The 15,836-nt window shown below is 44.2% G+C and overlaps 1 protein-coding gene across 2 annotated transcripts in view; it reads left to right on the top strand.

Moving 5' to 3' along the window:
* Window positions 1–12,578, top strand: part of UVRAG (UV radiation resistance associated) — a 105,907-nt gene extending 93,329 nt beyond the window's left edge. For both annotated transcript variants that reach the window (XM_020809690.3, XM_078390215.1), the window contains 2 exons: window positions 3,063–3,154; window positions 10,536–12,578. In XM_020809690.3, the coding sequence (XP_020665349.3) occupies window positions 3,063–3,154; window positions 10,536–11,226 (783 nt within the window). In that variant the 3' untranslated portion in view covers window positions 11,227–12,578. The remainder of the gene's footprint in view (window positions 1–3,062; window positions 3,155–10,535) is intronic.
* Window positions 12,579–15,836: the final 3,258 nt, after the last annotated feature.

Raw genomic sequence — 15,836 nt, 5'->3', positions numbered from 1 at the left:
GTCCCATGTTGCATCCCTCTAGTCCAGGGGTGGAAAAATTGCAGATCTCCAGGTGTGTCTGGCCTGCACTTCCCAGCATATCCGGTGGTATGGATTGTTGGAGCCTTGGGGCCACAGATGTCCACCCTATCCTCCAGCCATCGATTGAACTGCAGAAAGTTGCTGTCCACATGCCCTGCATAAACAATAGATATGTGTTTGGAAACGACCGTTTTCTGTGGGGACCAAGAAACTTGCCCCTGACCTAGAAATTCGGTGGGTCTTGTGTTTTTTAGAACACAGAAGCTGAGATAGAACAGGCATCCAACCCAGAGATAGGAACGCTTTTGTTTTGTTGTTGTAGCTTAGTCGTTATGTCGTGTCCAACTCTTTGTGACCCCAGGGACCAGAGCACGCCAGGCCCTCCTGTCTTCCACTGCCTCCCGGAGTTGGGTCAAATTCATGTTGGTCACTTGGAGGACGCTGTCCAACCATCTCTTCCTCAGTTGTCTCCTTCTCCTCTTGCCCTCACTCTTTCCCAACATCAGGGTCTTTTCCAGGGAGTCTTCTCTTCTCATGAGATGGCCAAAGTACTGGAGCCTCAGCTTTAGTATCTGTCCTTCCAGTGAGCACTCAGGGCTGATTTCCTTCAGAAAGTGGATAGGTTTGATCTCCTTGCAGTCCAGGGGACTCTCAAGGGTCTCTCCTCCAGCACCACAATTGAAAAGCATCAATTCTTTGGTGGTCAGCTTCCTGACTTACGGTCATCTTATAAATGAGTGCCCTCCAAAATGCCTTCTCATGAACAATTCTCAGTTCTTGCAAATGTAAGACTGGGGCTTCCACAGTTTAAGAGCCTAAGGAAAGGAAGACCATGGGTTCTGAAGCAAAAAAAATATCTGGATCTTGAAATGCAGAGGAAAGTTTTCCTGATGGAGACCATGTGCAAATAGTAGTTTCATAAGATGCATTTCCATCTTTTCTCTCGCTTTATTTCTCTTCCTCTGTTGGGCTTCCTGACTCTTCAGGGTGCAGAGGCTACTCACCTTGAAATGTGAAAATATGGAAAACAGGATTCAGTGAAATCCATGTGATATCATGTTACTTTGTAACAGCACCTAGAACAGAATTATATGTTGGTTTATATGCTGCTGTTTCTGTTTTTAAGAAAGCTTGCATAAAACTGTAAACCCTAAGATTCCTTGAGTAAAAAAAATACCATCCTGTGTTCAAATATAGATTCAGTTTATTATGATATAAATAAACTGAACTGTACTTCTCATTATGTTGAGCCTTAGCTACCATATTCTGAAAAGCTGTGCTAGGTCATAAAAACTGAAAGCTTGCAGTGTGCCATCTTAAAAATTTGATTAAAATTCAGTTAAGTGCCTTAAATGTTGGAGGCAACAAAGGTATCTCATTTCCTGCCCAAACCAAAAGGTGGTATTTCACATAAGGCAGAGTTAATTTAATTTATAGGACTCTTTGCCACAAGATAGGTTATGCTCGCATAAAATTTAAAACTCAGAATCAGAAGAATGCATAGAAGACGCCTCTGATGCTTCTGGCTTGGATTGGAGAAAATAGCCAAGTGAAACTACATTTGCCGCCTGCTTACACTGTTAGCTCAGAATGCAAGTTCCCATTTTCTATTGCTTTGTAAAGCAGTTTTGCTCCCTTATAGACTGTAGAGAGCGTGATGCAGAATAGCCGGTCCTTCAGGTGTCGTTCATGTGGGTAACACTTACTAAGCCCAAATATGACAAAAGGGCCAAGGTCTCTTTCATGGAATAGAGCTTTTCTGGCCATCCCTGGCCCCTGATTTATCAGGGGAATAAATCTAGGCTCTATAATCTTTCACTGTGTGATTATTTCCGAGATCCACCTTGAAGCTATTATGAGAGGTTCTTGCAGATCTTCCCAGCTGTGAATGGGCTCTAAGAACCCGTTGCGAAATGTAAGCAAGCAGCAGCCCTTGATTAGTCCTGCTGAAAGGTAATCATTTCGTCCAGACAATTGTTTAAATCACACTAAATCATCTTTTAATTTAAACTCTCTAAGACGGTGATTCCCAACCTTGGTTCCCCAGATGTTCTTGGACTAAAACTCCTAGAAGCTTTCACCACTAGCTGTGCTGATCAGGATTTCTGGGGGTTGTATTTATTTATTTTTTATTTATTTATATAAAGTCTTGTAAGATATGAAGAAATTTGGTCAATTTCATGTCAGAGGTACTAAGGAATGGAAAATAAATATCCTCCCAACTCTTTAAAGATTACGACTTAAATAATGCAAAACATAAAAATAAATGAGACGGTCACCAATAAATTCCAGAAGGAGAGGGCCTATAATGAAATGAAGTAGAAACTGTCTGTTAAAAAAGATCAAACAAATACCATATTAAAAAACATAAGCAAAAGCAAAACACATCCAAAGGAGTAAGGTACAACAATCCATTTAAAAATCCCACTCAGGCAGACAGTCACTCAGGGAAAGCTTACCTGAAGAGACATCTCTTTGCCTGCTTGCAAAAAGAAGAGTAAAGATGGGGCCAGCTTGGCCTCCTGTGGGAGGGAGTTCCAAAGCCTGGGAGCAACCGCAGAGAAGGCTCTCTCCTGTGTGCCCACCAAATGCACCTGTGATGGGTTTGGGAAAGAGAGGAAGGCCTGTCCTGATGATCTTAACATCCAGGCAGGCTCATAAAGGGAGACAAGGTCCTTGAGATGGCTTGGAACCAAGCCATGTAGGGCTTTACAGAGAACCAGCACTTCAAATTCTTTCTCTTAGAGCCTATGAAATTTGTTGTTGTCGCAAGCTGGGGACTGTGGCAGTGGTACCGTTTGTTTGAACTCACTGTCAAGACTTACAGCCCAGCTTTATGCATATTTAAGAAGTTGCAAGTCCTAAGATGTTTGGGGAGGGGGCACGCTCCTTTGCTGGGAGCACTGGAAGAGCACTTCACTAATGGTGTCGTTCCTGATCATATAGCGAGCAAAACAGCTTTCCATCTCCGGTCTGTTTGAAGGATGCTCCAGGTGCTCAAGAAAACTGCCAGCTAATCTTCACCGTTTTCTCTTCCGTAGCTTAGATACCAACATAGCCTGGGGACTCCAGATCTAAGGCAGACCCTTCCAAACCTGAAAAATTTTCTGGAGCATGGCCTGATGGTCAGATGGTGAGTACAATTGCCTCTACCCATACTGTACAGTTTGGTGATGGAACGATATAGCTGGGTGGTTAGAATTTTGCACAAAATGCTGTATCGGACAAAGAGCCTTGCTTGATCTCATAAAAATGGCAGGAGGGAGGTTGTTCTTTAAGAAGAAAGGAGGGGAACTATGGGAAGTTACTTAAGAGCCAGTTTACTGTGTGTTCTCTGCTGATGACCCCTAGTAACACTTGCAGTTGAGTTGTGGTCAACATCCACAGGGAAGCCTTGGTCAACCAGGGCTCAACTTCCCTGTTCAAAGGCATTCAATGGAAGTGGACTGGAATTCTGTCCTAAATAACTTCCACTTCTTCCTTGCTCGACAGCCATGAATTGGAATAGATAATATGCACAAAGAAACCTCTAACTCACAGTTTCATCTTGAAAAGCTGAAAAGGCCAAAGTGCTGGAAGGCCCTGAAGCTAGAGAGATTGGAGAGAGGAGTTTAGCTGTGGAGTAGCTGCCTTCCCCCCCCCCCCAATGGTTTGTTGTCTACCCGCAATTCGTTAACCTGCTGTCCCCCACCCCACCCCATTTGATCTTGATCATACTGATGCAGTGCAAAAATATCACGGCTTCTCGTGTTCTGCTATCATCCCTTCCCTCTATTCATGGCCACCACTCTGCTTTGTTCAGCAAAGTTGGGGTAACTTGCTTATAGCGCTGGTCCCAATTTAGGTGGCTTATCTAATTTACTTATGGACTTAGAGTAAACATGGCAGCCACTGGCCAGGGGACCAAGCGCCGCTTGCAGGCTGCACTCTGTACCCTCCCGAAGAGCATCATGGCCAGAAGGCAGGCAGGCTGGTCTTGTTCTTTAGACCAGTGGTCCCCAACGTTGGACCTCCAGATGTTCTTGGACTTCAGCACCCAGAAATCCTGGTCAGCAGAGGTGGTGGTGAAGGTTTCTTGGAGTTGTAGTCCAAGAACATCTGGAGGCCCAAGGTTGGGGACCACTGCTTTAGACCACAGCTTGCTTCCCTGCTTACTACCAGAAGGAGCGCTGACTCCCAAGTGCCACTCACCCTAAGACTACATAACCAGTGAGTAGCAGGATTTGGCCTATTCATCGGTCAAGGGGTTGGGTGTGGTTGTTGTTGGGTTGGGTTTCTTTTTTTTAATTTTAAGTTACCTGTTGCTTATAAGCGGTTTTATGACTCATTTGATTGAAAGGCAAACCTATCCCTCTTCAAAATGAAATATATGGCATTTGGCTTTTCCTCATGGTGGAATTCTGCTTTCTGACTTGAAGGTAGCCCTTTGTCCCCGGGTGCCTCCTTAGAGTGGCGTGTTCTCATTATCAAGACAAAACACATTCTTTGCCTGGCTAATATTTCATCACATGTGTGGATATTAGCCATCCTTCTGTGGGACTATCATGTTCCCTCCACACTGCCCGGCCCTGTGCATATCTATGCCTCATTTCTTTCTCGCCTCCAAGGCTCAGGTAGGGCTGATGGTTCTGAACGTACCCCTTGGTCCTTCCTTACAGCATAAACGGTAATGAGGCTTTTCACAGATCCTCCCTCAAGGGGAAGATTAAGAGGCCGTATTTCTAGCAAGGCCAGTTAGGTGCAAGCATGCTTGACTGCAAGAGCCAGTTTTGGTGTGCATGTGTGGAATGTAGGCAACTGCAATCCTCTGTGCACTGATGGTTAAATTGATATCCGCAGGGCCCGAGTGATTAAAATTAAGATTTATAGCAGTATATATACAGCAGGAACAGCCCCGCTATTGACTGATTGCAGTCTCTTGATCCACATGACTGACCAAGGATCTCAAGATCACCCCTTCTCGCCTGCTTTGATCAGCATGACATTGGAGAAGATTAGGTCCCTCTGTGCGATTTTTGTTTACAACTCTCCTGGGACGTGGTTTCTGCCATTTGATGATCTCTCTTGTTTCGGTAATCTTTGGTAACCAGCAGGATTAATTTCCAAGAGGGTAGCCATGTTTGTTTTTTGCAGCAAAACCAACAGATCATCTTCAGATGCTGTAAAATGGAACAGGTTTTATGTGGCCTGAGATTTTGCAAATTGTATCCTACAGCCTCGGAAGCTGCATCTCGGTTTCTAGAAACCAAGCTTTTGTGGGCAGTAGCCGACATCTTTGGATGCTCCAGAAGAGCCCCCACCTGATAGAATGGGTTAAGCCTTTAAAATGCCACAGGAATCTTTATTGTTCTCTCTAGCTTTATATGGGCAGAAGTTGGGGTGATGTGACTTATGATTTTTCAGGATGCTCGTAATATAAGCCCTACCCCCAAAATAAGCCCCAGTGAAGTGAAACCGCGCCCTCCACCCTTGTGTGGCAACCAGAAGATGACATTGACTGTACAGTGGTGCCTCGCTTGACGACGTTAATTCGTTCCAGCGAAATCGCTGTAGAGCGAAGACGTCAAACGAAATAAAAAACCCCATTGAAATGCATTGAAAACTGTTCAATGCATTTCAATGGGTTGAATACCTGCTTGTCCAGCGAAGATCCTCCATACGGCGGCCATTTTCATTGCCTATAAAGTGAGGAATCCGTCCTGGAAAACAGCGGGGGGCCATTTTCTTCAGCCGGCAGCCATTTTGAAACCTAACGATCAGCTGTTTGCTGATCGTTGTAAAGCGAAAATCGGTTCCCGAAGCAGGGAACCGATCATCGCACAGAGAAAAAACTCCATTTAAAATATTGTTTTGCGATCGCAAAAGCGATTGCAAAAACATCAACGTAAAGCGGATTTGTTGTAGAGCGGGGTAATCGTCCAGCAGGGCACGACTGTATTTCAATAAGTGTAGATTGTTATACATGAAATAATAATAATAATAATAATAATAATAATAATAATAATAATAATAATAATAATAATAATAATAATAATAATAATAATAATAATAATAATAATAATAATAATAATAATAATAATAAACTTCCCCTGAAATAAAGACCTAATGTGTTTTTTGGAGCAAAAATTGTCTGTCTTATTTTCCGGGAAACATGGCAATGCCATCTCAAGGATATAAGTGGCACAAATAAATAAAAATAACACTCTGTTCCCTGTGAAGGCTGTGCAGAAACCTATACCCATATGTCACTAGATCTATGGCCATGCTAACTACTGGGGATTCTGGAAGTTGTAGTTAAAAAAATAATATCTAAGTTCAGTACATTGCAGCCAGCTTGTAATTAGAAGCTACCCTGAAAATAAGCCCTAGTATGATTTTTCAGGATGTTCGTAATATAAGCCCTACCCCAAAAATAAACCCCAGTGAAGTTAAACCCCTCCCTCCACCCTTGTGCAGCAACCAGAAGAAGAGGACATGACTGTGAAATAAAACATCTCCTGAAAATAAGCCCTAACGCGTTTTTTTGGAGCAAAAATTAATATAAGACCCTGTCTTATTTTCGAGGAAACATGGTAGGAACTTCCACCTGGAAGTTACCTGAATCTCCATGGTGCCATGAGCCTCTTTGTTGTTTTTGTGGATTTAGGGTTAGGAAGAAGCTTGGCTGTGATTAGTTCATGGCCAAGCAGAGATTTGAACTTGAGTTACCACCATTGGATCACGTGTTTTTGCTGAGAAAATGGACTTTAAATGCCGTAAATGGCTAAGGGGGAAGGACGTCTTAATTTTATGGGCCAGCCCCATTAAGCTGAGCTGTTCAGCAGCCTGAGTCTTTCAATTCTCACTCTGGAGAAAGGAAATTTGTAGAACGCTTCAGACTACCAAATTCATTTTCAGCTGTTTTTTTCAGGGCTCACTAATATCAGGACATGGGTTTTACAAGAAAAAAATCGGAATGAAAAAAATATTCTAGAAATCTTCCAGAAGGACATCCAGAAAGTTTTCTGGAAACGTCCCCCCATGCTCTGAATCCGCTTTGTTGTAATGCGTTCAGGATGTGTGCACGCAAGACCTTTCTCTACTGTGCCTGAGCTGAGTTTGAACTCTTTTGGTTCTGCAGTGGGCAAAATGTTCATCCTCTCTTTTCCTCTCTCCTTACCCCAAATTTGCTCTTTCTTGGCTCTTTCTTGTTCCCTGTTCCTGGCACTGTGGACTGCAATACAGTGGTGCCTCGCTAGATGATGAGAATCCATTCCACTGAAATCGCTGTTTAGCGAAATCATCGTCTAGGGAAAAGCATTTCCCCATTGGAATGCATTGAAACATGTTTAATGCGTTCCAATGGGGAAGAATTGTCGTTGTCTAGCGAAGATCGGCCATAGGAAAGCTGCTTTGCGAACCGCCAATCAGCTGTTTAAATTGCTGTCTTGCAAAGCTTAGGTCCTGAAAACACCCGTTTTGCGAGCATGGAGGGAGCTGTCAAAATCGTCGTCTAGCAAAAATTGGTTTGCGAAGCAGGGACCAAACATTGTCCAGTGAAATTCCCCCATAGGAATCACTGTTTTGCGAATCGCTATAGCAATCGCAAAAAGTCAATGTCTAGCAAAAAAAACTGTCATACGGGGTAACTGTCTAGTGAGGCACCACTGTATTTGCTTCCATTCGGCATCACTTCCTCCCCCCCCCCATGCCACGACACCAGAGTGAGGAAAGGAACCATTTACGGAACCATCCCGGTGCTGTTACCACAAAGCCACTTCCGAGCTGCTTCTTCTCTCACCTTGGTGCCTTTGGGAGGATAGGAGAAATAGCCTTTAGCAGCACCGACAGGAAACACTGTTTTCATTGCCAGTAAGCGATGATCATGAAGTATTTTGCCATTCCCCTGAAATTCACCTGTGAGAATCAGAAGAAAAAAAATCTAAAATGATATTTTTACATCTGGACCTCGTGGGTGTGGATGTTCAGAGAATAAATATCAGAAGAAAGTGAGGGAATTAAAATTGACTCATCGCAGACCCCAGGCTACAAATCTACCCCTGGGACAGGTAATACTTTGTTAAAAGAATCACAAGGGAAAGGGAGCTGTAGCATCTCCCAGAAGGTGTCATCTAACTGACGCTTACCTCAAAATTAAGGCAAATTGAGACCCAAAGGCAGCAGAGAGGTCAGAAGCTTCAAAAATAAAAAGTAGCACGAGAAAATGTGAACTGAAAAATATGTATGCAGATGAGTGTATCTTTCTCCCGAGCAGCAGTTATTTTTTGTTTCTATGACACCCCTAATTTTCCTGCCTTCCGACTGGCTTCTTTACCTCCACCCTTGGCTGCTAGATAAGCTCACTGGTTTAGCCTTGTTTGTGGAGCCAGAGGTTGGGGGGGGGGGTTCGATCCCCCGCTGGGCCCCCTGGATAGAGGGTGGACTTGATGATCTCTTGGGTCCCTTCCAGTTCTGCATTTCTTTTTATTGCTGCTGTTGTTACTATCCAGTTCTATATTGATAGATGGTGAGTTGGGAGAGAAAGAGCATTCCAGCCTTCTTTATTTCCAGGAAGTAAATCATCCTTTTGTCCTGCAGCACATGATGTGACTGTATCAGGGAGCATTCTGGGCCTGGAAACGCTGGAAAGATCCGCCCTTGTAGCCTTTCCATACTGTTCCGTTTCCTTCCAGTTTGGCCGGAGCCTTGTGGCCATAGCAGTCATGTCTCTACCTTTTTCTTCCTTCCATTGTGCAAAGGGTCCAGGCTGAGGTTAAATACTCTTGCCTTTTTTGCTGACCAAAAACAGTTATGTTGTTTATTAAAGAAAGCCAAGATTTCCTCAGTTCCGTTCAAAAGTAGGCTGTTCCATAAGTTCGGAGTCAAGTCCACAGGCCTGATATCTGTAGGCCAGGCCCCATTCATATGTCCACAGACATTTTACACATTTTATACTCTTGCATCCTAAAAGTTGGAACTGATTAACAAAGCAGATCTGAACACAAGGTCCCTAACTTTAGACTCTCTCTCTTTTTTTTTTTTTGGAAGGGTTTTGAGAGAACAGTTCTTGGGTCTTTAGCCAGCTCTTGAACTCTCCTTTGGTACAAACATCTAGATCCAACCTTAGTTAGATCCAATTCTGTAATTTTTTTTAGAACTAAAGAATTTCTGCTAAAACCTGGCCTTAGATGTGACATTAGAAGTTGAGATCTATGTTTTGCTTGTGTTCTCAGTGTAGTGCAAGGTTCACTTTCTAGAATGAGAATAAAGACTGAAAGGCTTGGATGTACTGCAGAATCCTAAAACATGTACAAGGATGAAGGATTTATGGAACAGGCATGTTGAGAAGAACCATAACTTGCCTTCTGTTCTGTGTGTAGCGACCACTGATGCTTTTTTGGGGAAAAACTGTATCTTCTGAAACCTTAAAGATGAGATTTTATTGCATCACCTGTTTTTCTGGACTAGAAGCATGGTCATTTGCAATTGTTTGAGCTGTGATACTGGGACATAACAGAATGAGGAAGGATTTGATGCTCCCCCTCCCCACGAAACGATCAGAATTAAATAGCAAAGCTTTGGAAAACAGCATAATCAGTGACAGTTAAGTCAGAGCTTAAGTGTGTGCAAAATGACCTTCACATTAGCAAGACGTGGTGATAATATAACCATCTTAAGATTGCCAAGTGAATTAACACCCATTGAATAAAAGCAGCAGTGTGTTTCATGGGATCTTAAGGACTAACACATTTATAATAGCACAAGGGTTTATGGATTACTGTCTCCTTCAGTGCACCCAAAAGAATAGCTCTGTGCTTTTTGATGCATTTCCTCTGAAAACTGTTTTTCTGGCATTTAATCAGCAGCATTTTCCCTGTGTAGCCATAAATTCTGCAGAGCGGGAGGGCACAGAGCGAGAATTGGAAGTATGGAAGTAACTCAACCCAAGGAACACGCATAAGCTTTGGGTCCATGCGCAACCAATGTGAAGCACATTACCTAACTCCATCACAAGGTTTTCTGTATTAAGCCCAGCTATTAATTCTGGGTCATTAATCAGTCCAAAAGATCATCCTAACAATAGTACAGTATAGTGGAGAGAGGACTGGAGTTCCATGCGGGAAATCTGGGATTCAGGTCTTGCTAACTCATAAAAGCTCATGGGCTGCAAGATTCACATCACAGTTCCTTTCTATATTTTTATTCATGGTGTAATGGAAGTTATAAAAGAGCTAATATAAAGACTGCAGGACCTACACACCAAAAATAAGCAGGTCATAGAATGAACTGTTAAAATCTCTTTAAGAAATAAGAAATGCTAGTCTCTGTCCAAGTGGAGTTAGGTCCATTTAACAATAAGACAAGCAACGAGGAAGGAGACCCTAATCAAGTTCCGACTAGCTGGAAATCTCAGAGGAGTGGCAATATGTTTTCTTAGAAGGGCTCATTTTTTATGATTTTCTGACTCCTCAGGCTACGAAGCCTTTCTGCAAGGGGTCCCCCACATTAACAGTCATTCTCTGCCTTTTTCCTAGTGATCGGCACCACATTTCCAGCGCCATTCCAGTTCCAAAGAGACAGAGTTCTGCATTTGGGGGCTTGGATGTTGGCTTCTCCGGCAGCCATCCTTCTCCAGATAAGGGACTTCGGAAACGGGCCAGCTCGGAGAATGAGAGACTGCAATATAAGACGCCTCCTCCGAGTTACAACTCCGCTTTAACCCAACCCATTGCCATAGCCGGAGAGCTGGAAAGAAAGGCTGGGTCTTTATCCTCTTCCTTAGATACCTCTATTGACTTCTCAAAAGAAAGCAGAAAAGGAGGGGATGTGTGCAACAGTTTAAATGGTGAAAACAGGAACCTGGACGATTCCCGAGATCAGCAGGAGCCTCTCCTGGGATCCTCTCGTGCAATAAACGGCGCGGCGCTGCCCAGCGAACGTCCCGAGAACATCGCCCGAGAGCAGCCGTGCGCATTCCGCGGCCCCCTGGGCGCCAACCTCCTGTGCACGGTCGAGCAAGCGGAAGAGATCATGGGCATGGAAGCGACAGGGTTTGGCACCGGAGACCAGCTGGAAGCCTTTAACTACATCCCAGTGGACCACGCAGTGGCCGTGGAGTGCGACGAACAAGTTTTGGGGGAATTCGAAGAGTTCTCCCGAAGGATCTGTGCTCTGAACAAGGATACCCCCACTTTCCGCAGGCCGCGGAAAGGTTCCGACAAGTGAGCCTTGGAACGCCGTGGCAGCAGCCGTGGCAGGTGGCAAAGGTGGAATGAAGACTTGCACTCGTAATCCCTGATGAGTTACTGGGTGGAAGGAGGGAAGGGGGGAGAAAACACACATCACTGTCGTTCTGGGAAGTAGCTTTCGATAACATGAAACCATGGTATATCCACCTTGCAGGCAAACAATGACCACTTCCTCTTCTAGTTTTCTGATATTTACAGGTTGCTCTGGCAGTTCGATCGGGCCACGTCCGTATGGCCTGCTTTTAAGTTTATTGTTTAGATTCCTTTCAGCCTTCCAAGGGAGAGTTAAGCCAAACATTTGCCTGAAGCTAGGCGGGGCGGTGGTGGCACCTTGACCTCCCTTCTCAATGGCTTGTTGCATTCAGCTGGGTCCTGCGGCTCTTCCCGATCCAGAGGCATGCAGAAGTGGTTTTCTTCACTTGGGGAAACAAGTGGTAAACTTAACAAGCGGACCGGTCACCCAAATACCCCTTGCAAAACTCATAAGAATCTCTCTCGGTTTTGTTTCCTGAATTCCTGCACTGCCGTCACTGACCATCATCCAGTGGAGTGAGTGGGATTTGCAAAGAAAGCGCCCTTGCCTAACCCCCTCATGGATGACAGTGGGTCCCTATGAAGGAGGGGTTTCCTGCAGATCATCCCGTTGGGTCTGGAAACAAAGGTTTGTCAGGCAGAAAGAGGTCTACTCTTCTTAACCAGTTGAGAAATGGAAGCATGCCTGGTCTTGATTGAACACGTGGTGCCCACTCAAGACCAGACCAGTCAACAGAACATGCCGTTGTGGCCGTGGGATGGCTTTCCAGCCTATTTGACTGGTGATCCCTACCAGTGTATTTCATAGGACCACAAAGCCCTACACCATAGGCTTGGTGCAATGATTGTTCTAATGAGTTCAAACCCTGTCAAGCTGTGAAGCAGTTTACATACACAAGTCAGATATACATGGTGCAATAGGTTTGGGATCACATGAATGGAATTTAATAATGCTTGGTGTTGACCCTATTTAATTTTATATAAGTTAAAAAGAAAATCAACCAAATCACCCATATAGTTTCAACTGGGGTTGTCTTTGACAGTCTTTCAGTGGGGCAAGTTTGACTCAAGATGAGGTAGTTGACCACTGGCTCATGTGTTTCCAGCTGCACTAATGCACAAGCAGTTCTTGTCGTCTGCTTGAGGTTCCCAACAATATGCATTTTGGAGCGCAGATGTATCTGGCTCTCGCTTTCTACATTGTATACTGAAGTCTGGGCTCAATTGTGAGCTTATTAAATATATAAATATATAAATATATATATGTATTACAAAATAAAAGTTTAATTTACTTCATGGTGCCTGCTGTCTTCTTTTTCCCTCTTCTGGCTCCTTTGAGCTTTTGCACCTGCGCATTGAACAAAATTCATCATAAAACTTGAATCAACCATGAAGGCAGAGGCCCGGCTTCACAACGTAGGCTTTGAACATGAAGAAGACTCTTTTATATGTTTTAAAATCATTGAAATAGATCACATGCGTGCCCAATTGTGCCAGTTACATTATATTGTATGAATTTCACTTGGAACTCAGCAACAACTGGCTATATTGAGGTCATAGTCTGCTTTTTACTTTGTGTTTTAATTTGTGCTTATAGGGAGGACCCGTCTAACTGCAGGTCAATTAGTTTGCTAAACGCCATAAGCAAACTCTATGCAAGGCACCTTCTGGATAAAGTTTTCATAGTAGCAGAACAAGCAGGTTTTAGGCCAGGGAGATCAACATTGCCTAGTTATTCAACATCTTATTGACAAATATTCTTCTAAAGGTGCAACCTCCCTTTATGCAGCATTTGCTGATTTTAAATTTGACTTCATATCTAGAATGCGACTCTGTGATAAACTGATAACGTCCTCTATAGATAGAAGATTTCTGTGTCTTCTAAGGGCCTTATGCGAAGAAACGTACCTAAGAGTTAGATGCAGTAGACAAGGACACCTTACAGAAGCCATCCAAGCTTGTAGAGGAGTCAGGCAAGGCTGTTTACTAGCTCCAGTGTTATTTAATTTTTTTATATAAATAACTTACCTAGCTGGCTCAATAACTCCGATCTCCTGGACTTGCTAATAGACTTATATCAATATTACTGCATGCAGATGACACCGTGATCCTCTCTAGAACTCCTATCAGTCTAAGGAGGGCTTTGCAGAAACTCTCCTTATGTACTGTGAAACTGAGTTTCTAACAAGAAGCTATCAGAAAACCAAGATAGTTGCTTTTAGGCGCAAACCAAAGACAAGGGTTTGGTCAATTAAGGGTCACCATATTGAGCAATTTAGTAACTTGAAATACTAGGGGTAATTCTCCAAGCCACAGGCTCTAGGGCAGTGGTTCTTAACCTTTGTTACTCGGATGCTTTTGAACTGCAACTCCCAGAATTCCCAGTCAGGACAGCTGGTGGTGAAGGCTTCTGGGAGTTGAGGTCCAAAACTCCTGAGTAACCCAAGGTTAAGAACCAGTGCTCTAGGGTTCAACAAAGTAAGTATGCGGCTGATCCAAGGAGAAAGGACCGTAATCAATATAGCAAAGGTTCACTGCTCTCAGGGCGTATTCTTTATTCCTACAGCTCTTAATCTCTATAAGGCTAAGACACTTGCACAACTGTTATACAGTGGTGCCCCGCATAACGAGCAATTCATTTAACGACGAATCCACATAGTGATGAGGTTTTTGCGATCACAAAAGCGATCGCATAATGATGTTTTCAGTGGCAAAAAATGGCCGCCCGCAGTGTTTTTGCACCTTTTCCTCGCTTACCGGGCAGCGAAAATGGCGGCCGCATGGAGGATTTCCGCAGAACGGTGAGTTTTTTGCCCATAGGAACGCATTGAAGGGGTTTCAATGCGTTCCTATGGGCTTTTTTGCCCTGCATAGCGACGAATCCGTATAGCAACAATTTTTTTGGAACGGATTATCGTCGCTATGCGGGGCACCACTGTATGGTTCATTTTTGGGGCCACCTACTTCACATTTTGCACCCCAAGAAAGGGTACAATCTAAATTTTTAAGAACCATCCTTCAGGTTCCCAGATGTGTCTCAAATGCAAGGATACGATTGGAGGCAGGTCTCCTAAGAGTTGAGGCCTGAGTTTTTAGCCGGTTTATGATAAACATATTAAAGGGACATACCAATGCCCAAGGCCTTCTGCCCTTGATTTTCTATGATAATTTCCAATCCAACTGGGTAAAGGCTGTCCAGAGCCATGAGCGGATCCTGGCAATAATCACACATTCACTGGCAACAAACTGGGAAGTTTCTGGACCTTGCCTTCATTTCCTTAGGAGGTTTAGGCCTGGATGAAACTCAGGTGCGTTCTCTTTGGATGTCTTGCTGAAGCCTTTTGTTCTGGGGGGGGGGCTGCTTGTTCTCTCTTATCACATGGGCCAAGAGGGAGGGCCTACTTTTTTTAACTGGGAAGTTTCTGGACCTTGCCTTCATTTCCTTAGGAGGTTTAGGCCTGGATGAAACTCAGGTGCGTTCTCTTTGGATGTCTTGCTGAAGCCTTTTGTTCTGGGGGGGGGCTGCTTGTTCTCTCTCTTATCACATGGGCCAAGAGGGAGGGCTTACTTTTTTTTTAACTGGGAAGTTTCTGGACCTTGCCTTCATTTCCTTAGGAGGTTTAGGCCTGGATGAAACTCAGGTGCGTTCTCTTTGGATGTCTTGCTGAAGCCTTTTGTTCTGGGGGGGGGGCTGCTTGTTCTCTCTCTTATCACATGGGCCAAGAGGGAGGGCTTACTTTTTTTTTAACTGGGAAGTTTCTGGACCTTGCCTTCATTTCCTTAGGAGGTTTAGGCCTGGATGAAACTCAGGTGCGTTCTCTTTGGATGTCTTGCTGAAGCCTTTTGTTCTGGGGGGGGGCTGCTTGTTCTCTCTCTTATCACATGGGCCAAGAGGGAGGGCCAACTTTTTTTAACTGGGAAGTTTCTGGACCTTGCCTTCATTTCCTTAGGAGGTTTAGGCCTGGATGAAACTCAGGTGCGTTCTCTTTGGATGTCTTGCTGAAGCCTTTTGTTCTGGGGGGGGGCTGCTTGTTCTCTCTCTTATCACATGGGCCAAGAGGGAGGGCCTACTTTTTTTTAACTGGGAAGTTTCTGGACCTTGCCTTCATTTCCTTAGGAGGTTGAGGCCTGGATGAAACTCAGGTGCGTTCTCTTTGGATGTCTTGCTGAAGCCTTTTGTTCTGGGGGGGGGCTGCTTGTTCTCTCTCTTATCACATGGGCCAAGAGGGAGGGCTTACTTTTTTTTTAACTGGGAAGTTTCTGGACCTTGCCTTCATTTCCTTAGGAGGTTTAGGCCTGGATGAAACTCAGGTGCGTTCTCTTTGGATGTCTTGCTGAAGCCTTTTGTTCTGGGGGGGGGCTGCTTGTTCTCTCTCTTATCACATGGGCCAAGAGGGAGGGCTTACTTTTTTTTTAACTGGGAAGTTTCTGGACCTTGCCTTCATTTCCTTAGGAGGTTTAGGCCTGGATGAAACTCAGGTGCGTTCTCTTTGGATGTCTTGCTGAAGCCTTTTGTTCTGGGGGGGGGGCTGCTTGTTCTCTCTCTTATCACAT

Source organism: Pogona vitticeps, chromosome 3 (assembly GCF_051106095.1).
Source record: "Pogona vitticeps strain Pit_001003342236 chromosome 3, PviZW2.1, whole genome shotgun sequence".
NCBI lineage: Eukaryota > Metazoa > Chordata > Lepidosauria > Squamata > Agamidae > Pogona > Pogona vitticeps.
The sequence above is the reverse complement of the archived record's forward strand: the minus strand, read 5'-3'. Positions and strand labels throughout refer to the sequence as shown.